Raw genomic sequence first — 12,857 nt, 5'->3', positions numbered from 1 at the left:
AGACTGGAGAGTTGGGATGCTCTTGGCTGAGGCTGAGCACGCAGAAGGCTCTTCTATACCATCCTGCTCGCATTCTATTTGGAGCGAAACAATAAACCCCACCGTGCCAGCTCCATTACCAGAAAGACTCGCTCAAGCCACGACAGAGGCACCGCCAGGTTTAACAGATGAAGCAGGAGCTTTAGGGAGCGAGTTGTTCTTCTCCCTGTCATTTGTCTTATGAGTTCACATAAGGCTGTTGGAGAAGTCTTTCTGTTTCATTTTTAACTTTTTCCCCCCTAATTTTGAGACTTATTTTGGATTAATATCATATGAGGACTCCTGGAATGTTCAGGTCACGTCTTCTATTCATTTTTGACTAGAAAAGATGAGCACATCTTTTCTAGTCAAAAATGAATAGCACTAAAGGTTTTCTTTTTTTAATTATGTAAAATCCTCTTTTTTTCTGGTATTGTCCGCAGTAACCTTTAAAAAGGTGATTTCTAGGACGAGTAATCAAATCTATGCTCAAAAGCAGAGCCCAAACTTGAGTGTGTGCTGTGCGTTTCAGCTCAAACACAAGCAGGACATTGAGTCTGACCTGCCTCTTGTCCAAAATGACAAACTGCTTTAATAAAACGATTCCACTGACCAAAGGCTCTGTATGTGGCGACACCTCCCTGTGAGCTGATCTCATCTGAGAGATTCATCGTCCTAAACTTGACCGTTTCACTTATGCTGATTTATCTCAGCATTTCAATGAAAGCACAAGAAAAGAATTAAAAAAAGAAACTAAAACAAGAAACCGAACAGCTGCCATAGAAGGTGCACGAGCAAAGCAGGGAGTGAGATGAGAGGATAAATGAAAACTGTGTTGCTCAGAATCAGCAGTGAAAATGGTTCTCCTGACTGTATGATCCGTCACGCTTTGTTGCAATTTCTCACAGAAACACACGTATTTTCCCGACAGCCATTGGAACGGCTCACAAGGCTCCAGACTCGAATCTAAATGGAAATCTGGTTTGGCTGGTCCCTGTTGGTCTGCTGTAATTGTCTCACTATCAGGGCCATTAGGAAGAGGGAATGTTTCCAGTTTATTTCCACAGGGACACATGTTGATGGGGAAGGAAAGTATCCGACTTCCTCAAATTTTCCTAAATACCTACCTCTGTTGGTTTTAACACAGACAGGGCCTTAAACCTTTTTTTCACATTTTGTCATGTTTCAACCACAAACCTTAACATTATTTGACCAACACACCAACACAAAGTATAATTCTGAGGTGGACGGAAAATGTGTACAAGTAACACTCTAAAAAGCATTTGTCTTAAACCCCTCTAAATAAAACCGACTTTACTTGCCTTCAATGGACCAGTGTGATTTGATCTCAGTATTTTTAAAGTTGTTCTGTGAAGACCTCAGACATTTGAAAACATTAATGAACAAACAGCATCACAAAAGACCAAAGAATACACCAGCTAGATCAGGGGTAAAGTTGTGGAGATGGTTAAATCAGGTTTTAGTTTATGATACACATCACACATTGCTGTTTTTAAAAAAAATATATTTTTTTATGGGCCATATGAGCAGCCGCCCAGGAAACATAAGCAAGCGGTGTGCTCAAGAACAAGTTTTCTATTGCTTTTACACATGTGCTGTCCGTGGGTAGTTGGAGCCCCCGTGTGTTGAGAAGATCTCCCTTTCTTACTGCTGAGAGTAGAGAGAAATGCTTTATGCAGGACTGCGCCCACGGCAACATTCATACAAGAACTGTCACTGCATAACCTCTACTTTAAACATGTCACAGAGAACTGTTCCATACATATCCCTAAAAAATGAAAAAAAAAGGGATGGTACATCGACAACCCTGCCAAGACATGAATGGAAGAGAGGCCACAGGAAAGTTGATGTTCACACAAAGCCAAAGCTGTTCTGTTTTCAATCGTGGCACATGTCATGAAGGGAAACGCTACAAACGTGGAGGAAGATGTTCTACTCAAATAATACCCAACACTCATGTTTTTAGAACCAAAAAATACAGTAAGGAAATGGCTTAAATCAAAACATATTCACAAGTAATAATGGTCCAGCCAAAGTCCAAACCTAGAGCCAAGGGAATCTGTGGCAAGGCTTAAAAATTACTGTACACAGTTACTCTCTCTGGACTAAATTGTAAGCTATATAAACACACTATTTAAACTTATTAATTTTTTCTTTCAAATGCATTTTATTTTCTAGACAAAATACAGTTTCTGGCAATAGCAGTACAAATTTAAAAAGCGGAGTACATACTTTTGGTGAGTTTTTTGACAAAATGTAACAAATTCTTAATCGTGGGCTAATCCATGTTGTTGGGATCGCGGAGTAAGGAAGGGCATTTAAGAAACACTGCAGTATTCAGTAAAGCAGAGATGTTCAGAGGAAAAATGTTGTGGCTCTTGCAGAAAGGTCAGCCCAGTTCTCTCTTAATGGTCTGAGCTCCACACAGCTTCTCAACACTATGTTCAAAATATCATCCCCCACAAAAAAAAAAAGTCAAGCACATTAAATCGAGGCCAAAGATTTTTTTTTTTTTTTTTTTTACAGCTACAAAGAATAAAATAAAAGAGACTTCTTTATCCTCTGGACACAGACAATTTATTCACATACAATCTTTTCTCATTTCTGTGGTCTTTTTTTATAGAGCAAATGAGCATAGTCCAACCTCAAGTCATTCCAAGCATTTCTGGGCCTTTACAAGCATCCAAACATTCTGGCTACAGTGGAAAACATGAACCAACTGCAGCTTTTTATTAGGAGTTTTTCCACCTCTCTGAATTCAACACGTTACAATCACTTTTAGATGAAATGAACAGATTAACATAAAAGAAGCAAAAATACAATCATAAATAATGCTGCTTTTTTGTCTTCAGATCATCATGCAGGTCTGGCCAAGTCATGACGGAGAGGGGAACCAAACAGCTGAGAGAAGTCATGCATTGTGGATTTACAGTTTTACAGTGTGAATCCTCTGAGAAAGGCTTAAAAGAGCCTCCCCAGAGCACTCTGCAGGGCAAACTGGATTTTACATCCAAGATCTACATTTGCCCTTCCTACATTAGCTTCAGTCTGAATCGGAGTTGTCGGTTTTAGACGATCTGTGCTTTCGCTTCCTTTTCTTCCTTTTCTTCTCCTTCTTCTTCTTGTCCTTCCTTTTTTTCCTCTTCTTGCGATGATGGTCTGAAGACGACGAGGAAGAGCTGTCTGAATCTGAGGAGGAAGAGGTAGTGTCCTGGAGCAGCTGCTGCAGTTGCTGAATCCTGTAAAGAAGAGAGGATAAAAGGAGGGGGCACTACGGCCGGATCTGGGAGGAAATACAGCCGAGTCAGATCCTCAGGACGGTGAGCCAAAAAGAGTCCTTTGCCCCAATAGAGTCACTTCAGTTAGGCATAAGAGAAATAGCATTTTTAGCACTAATATGTTTTGTTCAATATCCTACTGAACAATTTTATGCGTTCAGTAGCATGTGTGGATGCATCCTTCTTTCTCTCACTCTGAGCAAAATTTCAGCTTCTATTTGAGATACAAAAGAAAGTTGTTGTTTTTTTTTTTGTCTCATCTAACCAAAAAGTCATTCTTTCAGGCCTTTGCTCAACAATGGCTTTCTTAATGTAACTTGTCTTTTAAGGCCAGATTTGTGGAATGAACATTTAAAAGAAGTATTGCCAAATCATTCAGTCCTACAGCATGATGCTGCCCCTATGCAGTACCCCACACCTAAAACAGAGAAATACTTTTGTTGTATATGTTGCAGCCAACCGAAAAATACAGAGAGATATCGACAGCTTTAGGTCTTGTAGACCAAACAAACATCCCCACCCACTTCTATCTTATAAAAAGATGGACGAAGTACTACAAAGAAACAATCCATCAGAAATTAGGGAGGGACAGACTCGAGCGGCATACACAGTATCAAGAGATTCTGCAAGAAAAACTTGCCAAGGTACCAACAAGTGATCCTATGGGAAGCCGTAAAGCAGTGAAAAAAAGAACGCATGAAATGTTAAAACGACGCGTTATAAGTGTCCTTGCAACGAAGACCACAAAAACAACACAATGGCCTAGACCTGAACCTGTAAATATTTTATACTAAAAAAAAAAAGAACATGCCATGCTTACTGTAAACAGTAAATTCCCAAAAGATAATCATGTAATTAATTTTTAAAAAGAGGAGACAGACAACTGACTAAGAAAGGAGAAATAAAGCTGAAGCTACATTGAGATGATTTTCTTCAAACATCAGAGGTAATCGGTAATCATTTATTTGTCCACACTTACATAATAGCCTTTAAATATGATTTAGGTTTTCTTAAATGTGTTTCTGCACACAGTGCTTTCATTTCCTCTGGGTGTAAAAATGTTTTGGTGTAAAGATGTTGAATCGTTTTAATAATGGGATTTGTTTACAAATATAAACATAAAATCTATAAAAAGCCAGAACCCTCGCCGACCTTCTACTCAGCAGATACCATTCCTTGGCTACTTGTTAAGAGGACTGTTTCAAGGGAAATAAAAATGAAACAGTTTAGATTACCATTAGTGAGCACACAGAAAAACTTTTTCTTTAATATAATGAAAATTGTGCCTTACCATTTGAACAGATTATCTTTGTCAAGACAATCAGAATCATTAAAGATACAAATCTTCAGCTAAGTTTAGATTTTATTCTTTTAATGTAACTAACTTAATTACATCTGCCACCTTATAGTTTTTACAAAGTTTAAGATATTTATTACACTTCAGTTTATTAGCAATTTTACCTTAAGAATTTTTTTAATTCATGTCAGTCTTAAATTTAAATCCTAAAAGTCATAAATTTAACTTGAGTAAACAAAAGGAACTGATGGAATTTATGTACTAAAACAATTAAATTAAAGTTTTTAATAATGGACTGGATGGAAAATAAAAATTGGGAAAAATATAATTAAGGCTTTTTCTAACGTTCTCTCATCCCTCCAAACCCAGATGAATAAAAAGGGACGGTGAAGACTAAACTTAAGCATGACAAAAAAAAATCAAGGACAGAGATTAGGAAAAACAAGTGTCAACAGAAACAATGTAACCACCTCGGAGAAGCACGAATCTTTGTATTAGCACTGAAGAAGGTATTTGAATGACCAAATCCAACGCCGCTCATGCAAGTACAAGACACACCAGCTCAGGTTCTCACCTTCACTTCAAAGAAAAGGCCAACATGAATGTGGCAGGGAGCTGCGTAGCTTAAACTTTAAAATGCTTCTGGCCTTTAAATAACCTTTTTTGTAATGCAAGCTGAGACACACACGTGTGAGTGTGCTGCTACTGCTGCTCTGCATGAACTCAGGCACCCCCACAGCGCGTTTTCATGGTGAACTAACCTCACATTCAAACATCCTGGTGTCAAACCCTATTTGTTAGCAGAGGGCACAGAGAACCATCCGCTGTGACATTATTTCCAGGTCATCTGAAATTGACCAAAACCTGCAGGAGGAGCAACAAACATAAATGGCAACGTCTTAACTGTGCAGGGATCTTGGCTACCTGAGGGTGGCTGAGAAAAGGCTTTCTTCCTGTTTAAAACACATACCTATATGAATCATGCTCATGTTAAAACAACAAAAAAAAAATCCTTACCTGGTCTCTTTTTCATTTCTTTTGTTTTCTCGGATTAAGTCATACATGGGATCTTCATGAGCCTAAGAATTAAAAATGTATGATTAAAAGGAAGAACAAGAGATTAGTTGCTACCATTCCTATAATAGAAAAGTGCTGCACCTGCAAATTCCAAGCAATGTTTGGTAAGCAGTTTTAGAAAGACTAAGACAATAAAAGAGATTAAAACAAGACAAAACTGCACTTATGGTAATCATTGCAGAGGCTGGGTTTTTCTACAAAGAGTTCTCTTTATAGAAGAGCAATAGGCAGCCAAGCTGCATTACAGTCTGCTGCAATCATTAGTGAATTTGTTTCACATCAATAGGAGTTAAACTCACAACTCTGAACTGCTCCAGTTTCTGGTTGCCTTTGATGAAGAAAGGACACTCCTTGTCTCCTGTCCTGTGACCATAGCGCTTGCACCTCCAACCTGCAGAAAGACAAGTAGCAATATTAATTTAAAACTCGAAAATTACTGAAGAAATTTAAATGGGGCCTGCCAAAGTGCCTGTTGGTTGGAACCTAGCGTTCTAATGCTAAAAATTAGCATTAAGGCTAAAGTAATGTACTCAATAGCATGTGGAGAGTCACAAGCATGTTGAGCAACATGGACTTACTCCATTCATGTTAAAATTAATGTATAAACTAAAATGAGCCAAAATGCTAATGTTAGCCTAAATGCTGCCATTCAACATTCAACGCAAAAGTAAAAATCTGATTTATACTTCGTGTCAGTTCGTTACTAGAAAAAAAACACTCATCTCTAAACACCAAATTAATAGCAAGTAGTATTATTGTTTATAAAACATAAGCTCTTTTGACATATGCTTATCTGCTTAGACACAAGAAATTTACAGATGGTAAATTTTGCACAAGTAAAAATCAGATGTTTACTTCATGGCACTTGGTTACCAGAAAACACTCTCATCTCTTAGCAACAAATATTGTTATTGTTCAAAAAACATAAGATTTCTTCTGCTCTTTTGAAATACTACTTATCTTACACTACTTACTACTTAACAATAATTGTGCAGTTGGTGGATTTAGCAGAAAAGTGAAAATGTTTTTTTTGTCATTGGTGGTAAATATATTATAAAACAGACATTAAACACAAAAGTAAAAAATCTGATTTATACTTCGTGGCAGTTCATTACCAGAAAATAAAACGCTCATCTCTTAACGCCAAATTAATTATTGTTTATAAAACATAAGCTATTTTGAAATACTGTTCATCTGCTTAGACACAAGAAATTTATAGTTGGTAAATTTCTTGTGTGCAAAATTAAAAACAAATAGAACTGTGCAGTTGTTGAATTTTTCAGAAAACTGAAAATATATACATTTTTTGTCATTGGTGGTGAATATATTATAAAACAGACATTCAACGCAAAAGTAAAACTCAGATGTTTACTTCGTGGTACTTGGTTTCCAGAAAATGTGCTCATCAGATTAACAACAAATATTGTTATTGTTCAAAAAACATAAGATTTATGCTGCTATTTTAAAATACTACTTATTTTATACTACTTAACAAGAACTGTGCAGTTGGTGATTTTTTCATAAAAGTGAAAATGTTTTTGTCATTGGTGGTGAATATATCATAAAACAGATATTCAACGCAAAAGTAAAAATCTGATTTATACTTCGTGTCAGTTCATTACAAGAAAAATAGCTCATCTCTTGACATAAAATTAATTAACAAGAATTGTGCAGTTGGTAAATTTTGCAGAAAAGTGAAAATATATTGTCTTTTGAAATTGGTGGTAAATATATTATTAAACACATACTTTCCTGTAGTTCCGCCAAGGTGGAGTCTCTAGTTCTAACTGGAAGCTCTGCCCTCCTCTGTAGGAACCGAGTGTTCCGCCATCTCTGTAGTTCTCTACATCTCTGCTCTGTTGCTATGGTAATTGAGCCTCTCTGAAAACTGTCATGTGTGAGTGAGACACAGAGGGGGAGACAACATTCTATCTCTGTTTTGAGCCTAACTGACACAAACAGTGCAAGTTAGAATTTGTTTTGATTTGAATTTAGCTCGTTTTTTTTTGCTAATTACGTCGCCATGGCTACTCAAAATGCCAATAGAAGTAATAGCGCGCATGATGAGATCCAGCCGCATGTTTTGATATATACATTAGCTGCGTCCGAATTCAGGGTCTGCATCCTTCGAAGGACGGATTTGTAGGCCTATTAGATTAAGTCATAGTGTGGCGACAAGGCCTGTCCGAATTTGAAGACTCATTCAAATGCGTCCTTCTTTCTCCCAAATTTGAAGGATGGGTCCGGTGTGTCCTTCACGACCCACCATATCCCATAATTCATTGCGGGTCCCAACCGGTGAAGAGCGACAAATTATTTTGCTATATTACACTTTAAATGACAACGTGATTTGGTACAAAGTTTTTAGGCGAGAATGTAAGTGTGTAAGTCTCAAATATCTGCTCGGTTCATCAATACTTCACCTAATTGCAATATTGCTCTGACATTTTAGGACATTTCTGTTCCCGCTGCGTTAACAGCCAGCTCCCCTCGCCAGCTGTTAGCTGGCCGGGCGCTCCAGGTTCGATATACTGGAGGAGAACGCCTAACTCCCAGCACATTGTTATAAAAACTCCCGATAGCTTTCCCCAATGAGTGGAAGTTAAACACCAATATTATTCAGACAGATAATATTTGGTTGAAAAATGTTTGGTTTACTAAAGTATTTCAAAGCAGAGCAAATCGGTTTGATTGATTCAAGTTAAGCCTTCAAACATAATAGGTTTATTTAACTGTAATGCCCTATATGAGATCTGGAGAGTACTGTATTATATTTGTAAATGAATCATTTGTTTATGTCTATTCCTTGTAGAAAAGTGCAATACATATTTGAACATTTTAGAATCAAACTAACAGATTTCATTTTTTACTATGGAACATCCTTTACTAGAAAAAGTGAAGAATAATACAGAAATCAGTAATACATGACTGAAAAACAAACTTCGGCTCCGTTGTCTTGTTTTTTTCTTCACCGCTCTCTGCTTCACGCTGTCATGGTTGCTACGCAACATGAGTTACGCTGAGGTGGGGGCGGGGACAGTTGGTGAAGGCTAGACCTGTCCGAATTCACAGCTTTTCCCTTCCGGTCGACGTTTATTCGCGGCCTGTGAAGGACCCATCCTACATAGACGTGTCCTTCGAAGGATGCTGACCCTGAATTCGGACACAACTAAGTAGGGGGCACGCAGCATGTGAAAGGAAGCGGCAGTTATTTTGAGGTGTAGAATAATAGGTGCCTTCCATGCATTGTATGGAGGAATTTAAATGCCTTGCTTTGGAATGCCTAGGAGGCATTTAGGAGGCATTTCAATGCTCTCCTATGGCAGCCTCTCCCTCCCCCCCCCAAAAAGGACTGTCTTTTGTCTTTAGACAACAACTTGCTGCTTGCAACAGCGAGTGCATGATTAAATCATTCATCTTCTTGAGAACCAAACAAGAGGTGCACCAACCAGACAGTTGCAGGCCAATCATAATTTGGGATTTTCTTTGAGGTTTAACCAGCTGGTACATGTGCATAAAAATTTTAACAAGTTTATTGAATAAAACTTTTATTTTTTCACCTGTTTTGAGCTGATAAGAAAGGAATCTGTCCAGTTCCGATCTTCAAAGAATTGAGTGTTAAGATCTCCAAACTAACTAGTGAATAATACATTTAGGTTCAAAGTAAAACTTTAGAAGACAGACAGAATCTGCAGCTAAATTCTGTCCAAAAAAAGACATTGTATCTTCCTAATAGAACCCTTAAACTATTTTTTAAGGCCCTCTTAGTGATTATTCTATCAATGACTTATAAGTCTGCGACTTCAAACTATATTCAAAACTTAAGATGAATGGTGAAATGTCTTCAGAGACACAAGAAGTTGAATTCCCTTGTACTTCATTACCTGTCATGTCCTCAATGACTGAGAATCTACACCAGATTATGCAGAACATGAACAATAATGTCTCTGTTTACTTACTGGGCTGAGATGGAGAAAAAAATAGCTCAACATTTTGACTAAGGATTAAAAGCGGAGAGTCACGCTCAGAGTCTTTTGAACAAATGCCAGTTTAGTGGAGAGACCTTCTGTGTGCTCTCAGAGTCCCTGACTGTTCCAGCAGCATGACAATGTGTGGGATGAAGGAATGAATGGACACAGAGTATAATGACACTATTTAATGTGTCACAACAACAGAATGTCATCTCTACAACGCCATTAAGAGGCTCTCTCTTGTTAGCCAGAAAATCCATCACAAGTGTTTATATGAGGTTTTATTATCTTCCAAGGTTTCTGCAGAGTCACTGGTGAGGATTTACTGTCAAGTCATGTTGATGCTTTAAAACTAAGTACGATTTACAAAAAGGACTAGATCTACTGTCATTTACAACAAATTTATTTTTTACTGAATGTACTTTAATACATGTAGTAGGGCTTTCTGTAAATGGTACTGCATAGTTTGATATTTATGTAATAAACTAAAATATTACATAGACAATGTTATAAATAGGTTTTTAACCTGTTCAAATGTCAACACAGCTAAACAATAATTTATGATTATTTTAGTTTAAGGCTTACAGTTCCTCTCATTTCAACATTGGTTTTCCCACAAATAAATAAAAACTTTCTGCATGACCTTTATAGCAAAATCATGTAGTTACGGGTCTTTTACAAGCTACTCTGAAAGGCAAAACATTTTTAAAAAAGGCTGTCATTGAACTGGACAATACATGATTATAATCAGAAATGAAATACTGCTGGTGTCACTGAGATCTTACTGAAAAGAATTAAGACCACATACTTAAATGTTTGGACAGAAATCCAGATTCGTGATATTTATACTTTTCAAGCCGGAATATTTAAAGATATGACGTATCCTCAAAATATTAGATTTTGAGGAACTCAGTGGAAATTTTGCTGATTAGTGAATGGTTCATACCAATAATTCCGTGCTGAGATTTTATGCTTTCATAAAATATAATCAATAACAAAGCCCAACAGACCAGAAAGTTCTGTTCTACGAATTTATGGTAGATTTTTCTACACTGGTTAGTCTTTAAACATTAATGAATGGAAAAAGAGGAATAGATCAATAAACAAATGGGCAAATGTTTGCTCTTTAGAGAAGATGGTCAGATAGATTGATAGAATGAAAAAAAACCCCAGAGAGAACTAGATGTACTGCAAGGTAAAGGGATAAGTAGGTAGGTTTTCAAATGAATCTATGATAATTATACATGGATCGAAGAATATATTAATCGACACATAAATGTACACAATTAACAGACAATAAGACATAGAAATAAGTCTGGAAATCCAAATACATTTCAATAATCTATTTTAATTGACAGTTATCCAGATCTGAGAAAGAAAAACAGAAATTCCATTCTGTACCAGACTGCAGGACATTAAGTTAATTGAGTTGTAGTAATATGATTGTTGAATACTGCAACAATGATTCCACCTTTCTCTCTATTTTATTTTTCAGTCACTAAGATGCTTGATGAACAACTTTTACATACGCATATGTTGTATTGGGAGTTTATCTAATCAGAACTGCAACACGCTTGTGAAAAATCAAGCTTGACAAATGTAGGGCACATTTTTGTTCTAATCAGAATAAATTCAGGTAGAGGGTATCTGAATGCACTCACACTGCATCACCTTCACCTCCTTCCCCAGAGGCATCCAGAGCCCCCTGGTGGGGGCGTGTGCCAGGAAGTTCCTGGCGTCTTCATTTCCAGGATCTGCCGGAATACAGTCTTCTGGTTTTTCCTCGTGCTCCTATAAACACAAAGTGTTACAAATACGGGAGAAATTTAAAGGAAATATTTAATGAAAAGCATTTTATGTGAGTTTATATGCATTTCAAAACGGTACCTTAATGAACCCTGGTGGGGGCTTTTCATAACTGCACAGAAGGAAATAAAAAGAAAATATTGCTTTTTTTTACTTAACACGTAGAAATTATCTTTCTTTAATGTGATAATTAAAGAAAGTCACTCACAAAGTCTCGATGTGTTTCAGTTTTTGTACCTCCTGGTTGAGTTTCTTCGTTTGTGTCTTCAGTTTCTCCAGTTCATTTTTGGATGTCTTGTGTTTCTTGTGCTCCCGTCTGTCCTCGCTCTCCCTATCTCTTCTTCGTTTTCTTTCCGACATGCTTTTAACAACAACATGCAGTTCTTCTAATTAAATGAAACTTTACTGCACTTCATGGTGCATTATAAAGCATTTCGAGTTGAGAGTTTTGACGCAAACTCGTCCCTTTAGGTGGCTAACGGCTTGCTAACTGCACAGCATTGCTACAGTTTCTCTACTTCCTGTGAGGTCGGGCTGGTTATTGAAAGTTCAGCGCCATCTGCAGGATACGGGTGGAAAAACTTTTTGACATGGTGTGATTTTTTTCCCCTGCAAAACGAAAACGACACGATCAAAGTTTTAAGATACCCTTACCTAAAATAATATGTTTACACTCGGATAAATGTCCATATTACACGGACATGCAATATGTCCACGTGGTATGGACATATTACATATAATATGTAACATTACATATTACAAGTGTAAAATCAGTGTAACTAACTTCACACTTGATAGTGAATTTAACATTTCCTATTGTAACTTCTATCAAATTTATTCTGGCTACCTGTGTAATTGTCATAAATCCATGTGCGATCATATTTCAACTAACAGTATCATAAAAACAATATTCATTCTCTTTGGAATAGATCACATTTCTAACCAAAAATCGCAATCTATTTTGTTGTAGTGTTATAATACACCAACACATGCTGCAAATCACATATTTGGAAGGTGGAAGAACAATAATATGGTTTATAAATAGAAATCTGAAAGTCTAAAACTAAAATCTAAAGCCTAAATAAATGGGGGGAAAAAAACCCCATAAGATTTGAACATCTCATGCACTTCTGTTTCATTCATCATAAAAAATATGATTTAGTAGTGGTTTTTAAGGAAGAAACCAAAGAGGAAATCAATTTATGAAAGGAAGCTGGTAAAGTTTCTGTTTGCATGTGGTTGACTTAGCAAACGTAGAAGAGGCCCTGGTCACGCAGAACCTAAAGACTCACAGCAAAATGTGTTTCTGCAAACTATTAACACATGCGAGGGAATATGTGACAAATTTTTCAGAAGAACAGAAACTTCAGAAAGGAACTAAATAATCTT

General features: G+C 36.9%; 1 protein-coding gene across 1 annotated transcript; it reads right to left on the bottom strand.

The window, feature by feature from the left end:
* Nucleotides 1-2,597: 2,597 nt before the first annotated feature.
* On the bottom strand, nucleotides 2,598-11,988 carry rp9 (RP9, pre-mRNA splicing factor). Its single transcript, XM_005797312.3, has 6 exons — nucleotides 11,677-11,988; nucleotides 11,550-11,580; nucleotides 11,324-11,453; nucleotides 5,991-6,082; nucleotides 5,632-5,693; nucleotides 2,598-3,278 (listed from the first exon to the last, which is right to left on the bottom strand). The coding sequence occupies exons 1-6, from the start codon at nucleotides 11,826-11,828 to the stop codon at nucleotides 3,083-3,085; spliced, it is 663 nt and encodes a 220-aa protein (XP_005797369.1). The 5' UTR covers nucleotides 11,829-11,988; the 3' UTR covers nucleotides 2,598-3,082.
* Between the last annotated feature and the right edge of the window lie 869 nt (nucleotides 11,989-12,857).

Source organism: Xiphophorus maculatus, chromosome 13 (assembly GCF_002775205.1).
Source record: "Xiphophorus maculatus strain JP 163 A chromosome 13, X_maculatus-5.0-male, whole genome shotgun sequence".
NCBI classification, from domain to species: Eukaryota; Metazoa; Chordata; class Actinopteri; order Cyprinodontiformes; family Poeciliidae; genus Xiphophorus; species Xiphophorus maculatus.
The sequence above is the reverse complement of the archived record's forward strand: the minus strand, read 5'-3'. Positions and strand labels throughout refer to the sequence as shown.

Coding starts and splice junctions, on each gene's coding strand:
- rp9 (XM_005797312.3), bottom strand. CDS start 11,828: ATGTCGGAAAGAAAACGAAGAAGAGATAGGGAGAGCGAGGACAGACGG. Junction 11,454..11,549: donor CCCCACCAGGGTTCATTAAG/GTACCGTTTTGA, acceptor TTGTGTTTATAG/GAGCACGAGGAAAAACCAGA. Junction 5,694..5,990: donor AACTGGAGCAGTTCAGAGTT/GTGAGTTTAACT, acceptor TTTAATTCTTAG/GCTCATGAAGATCCCATGTA.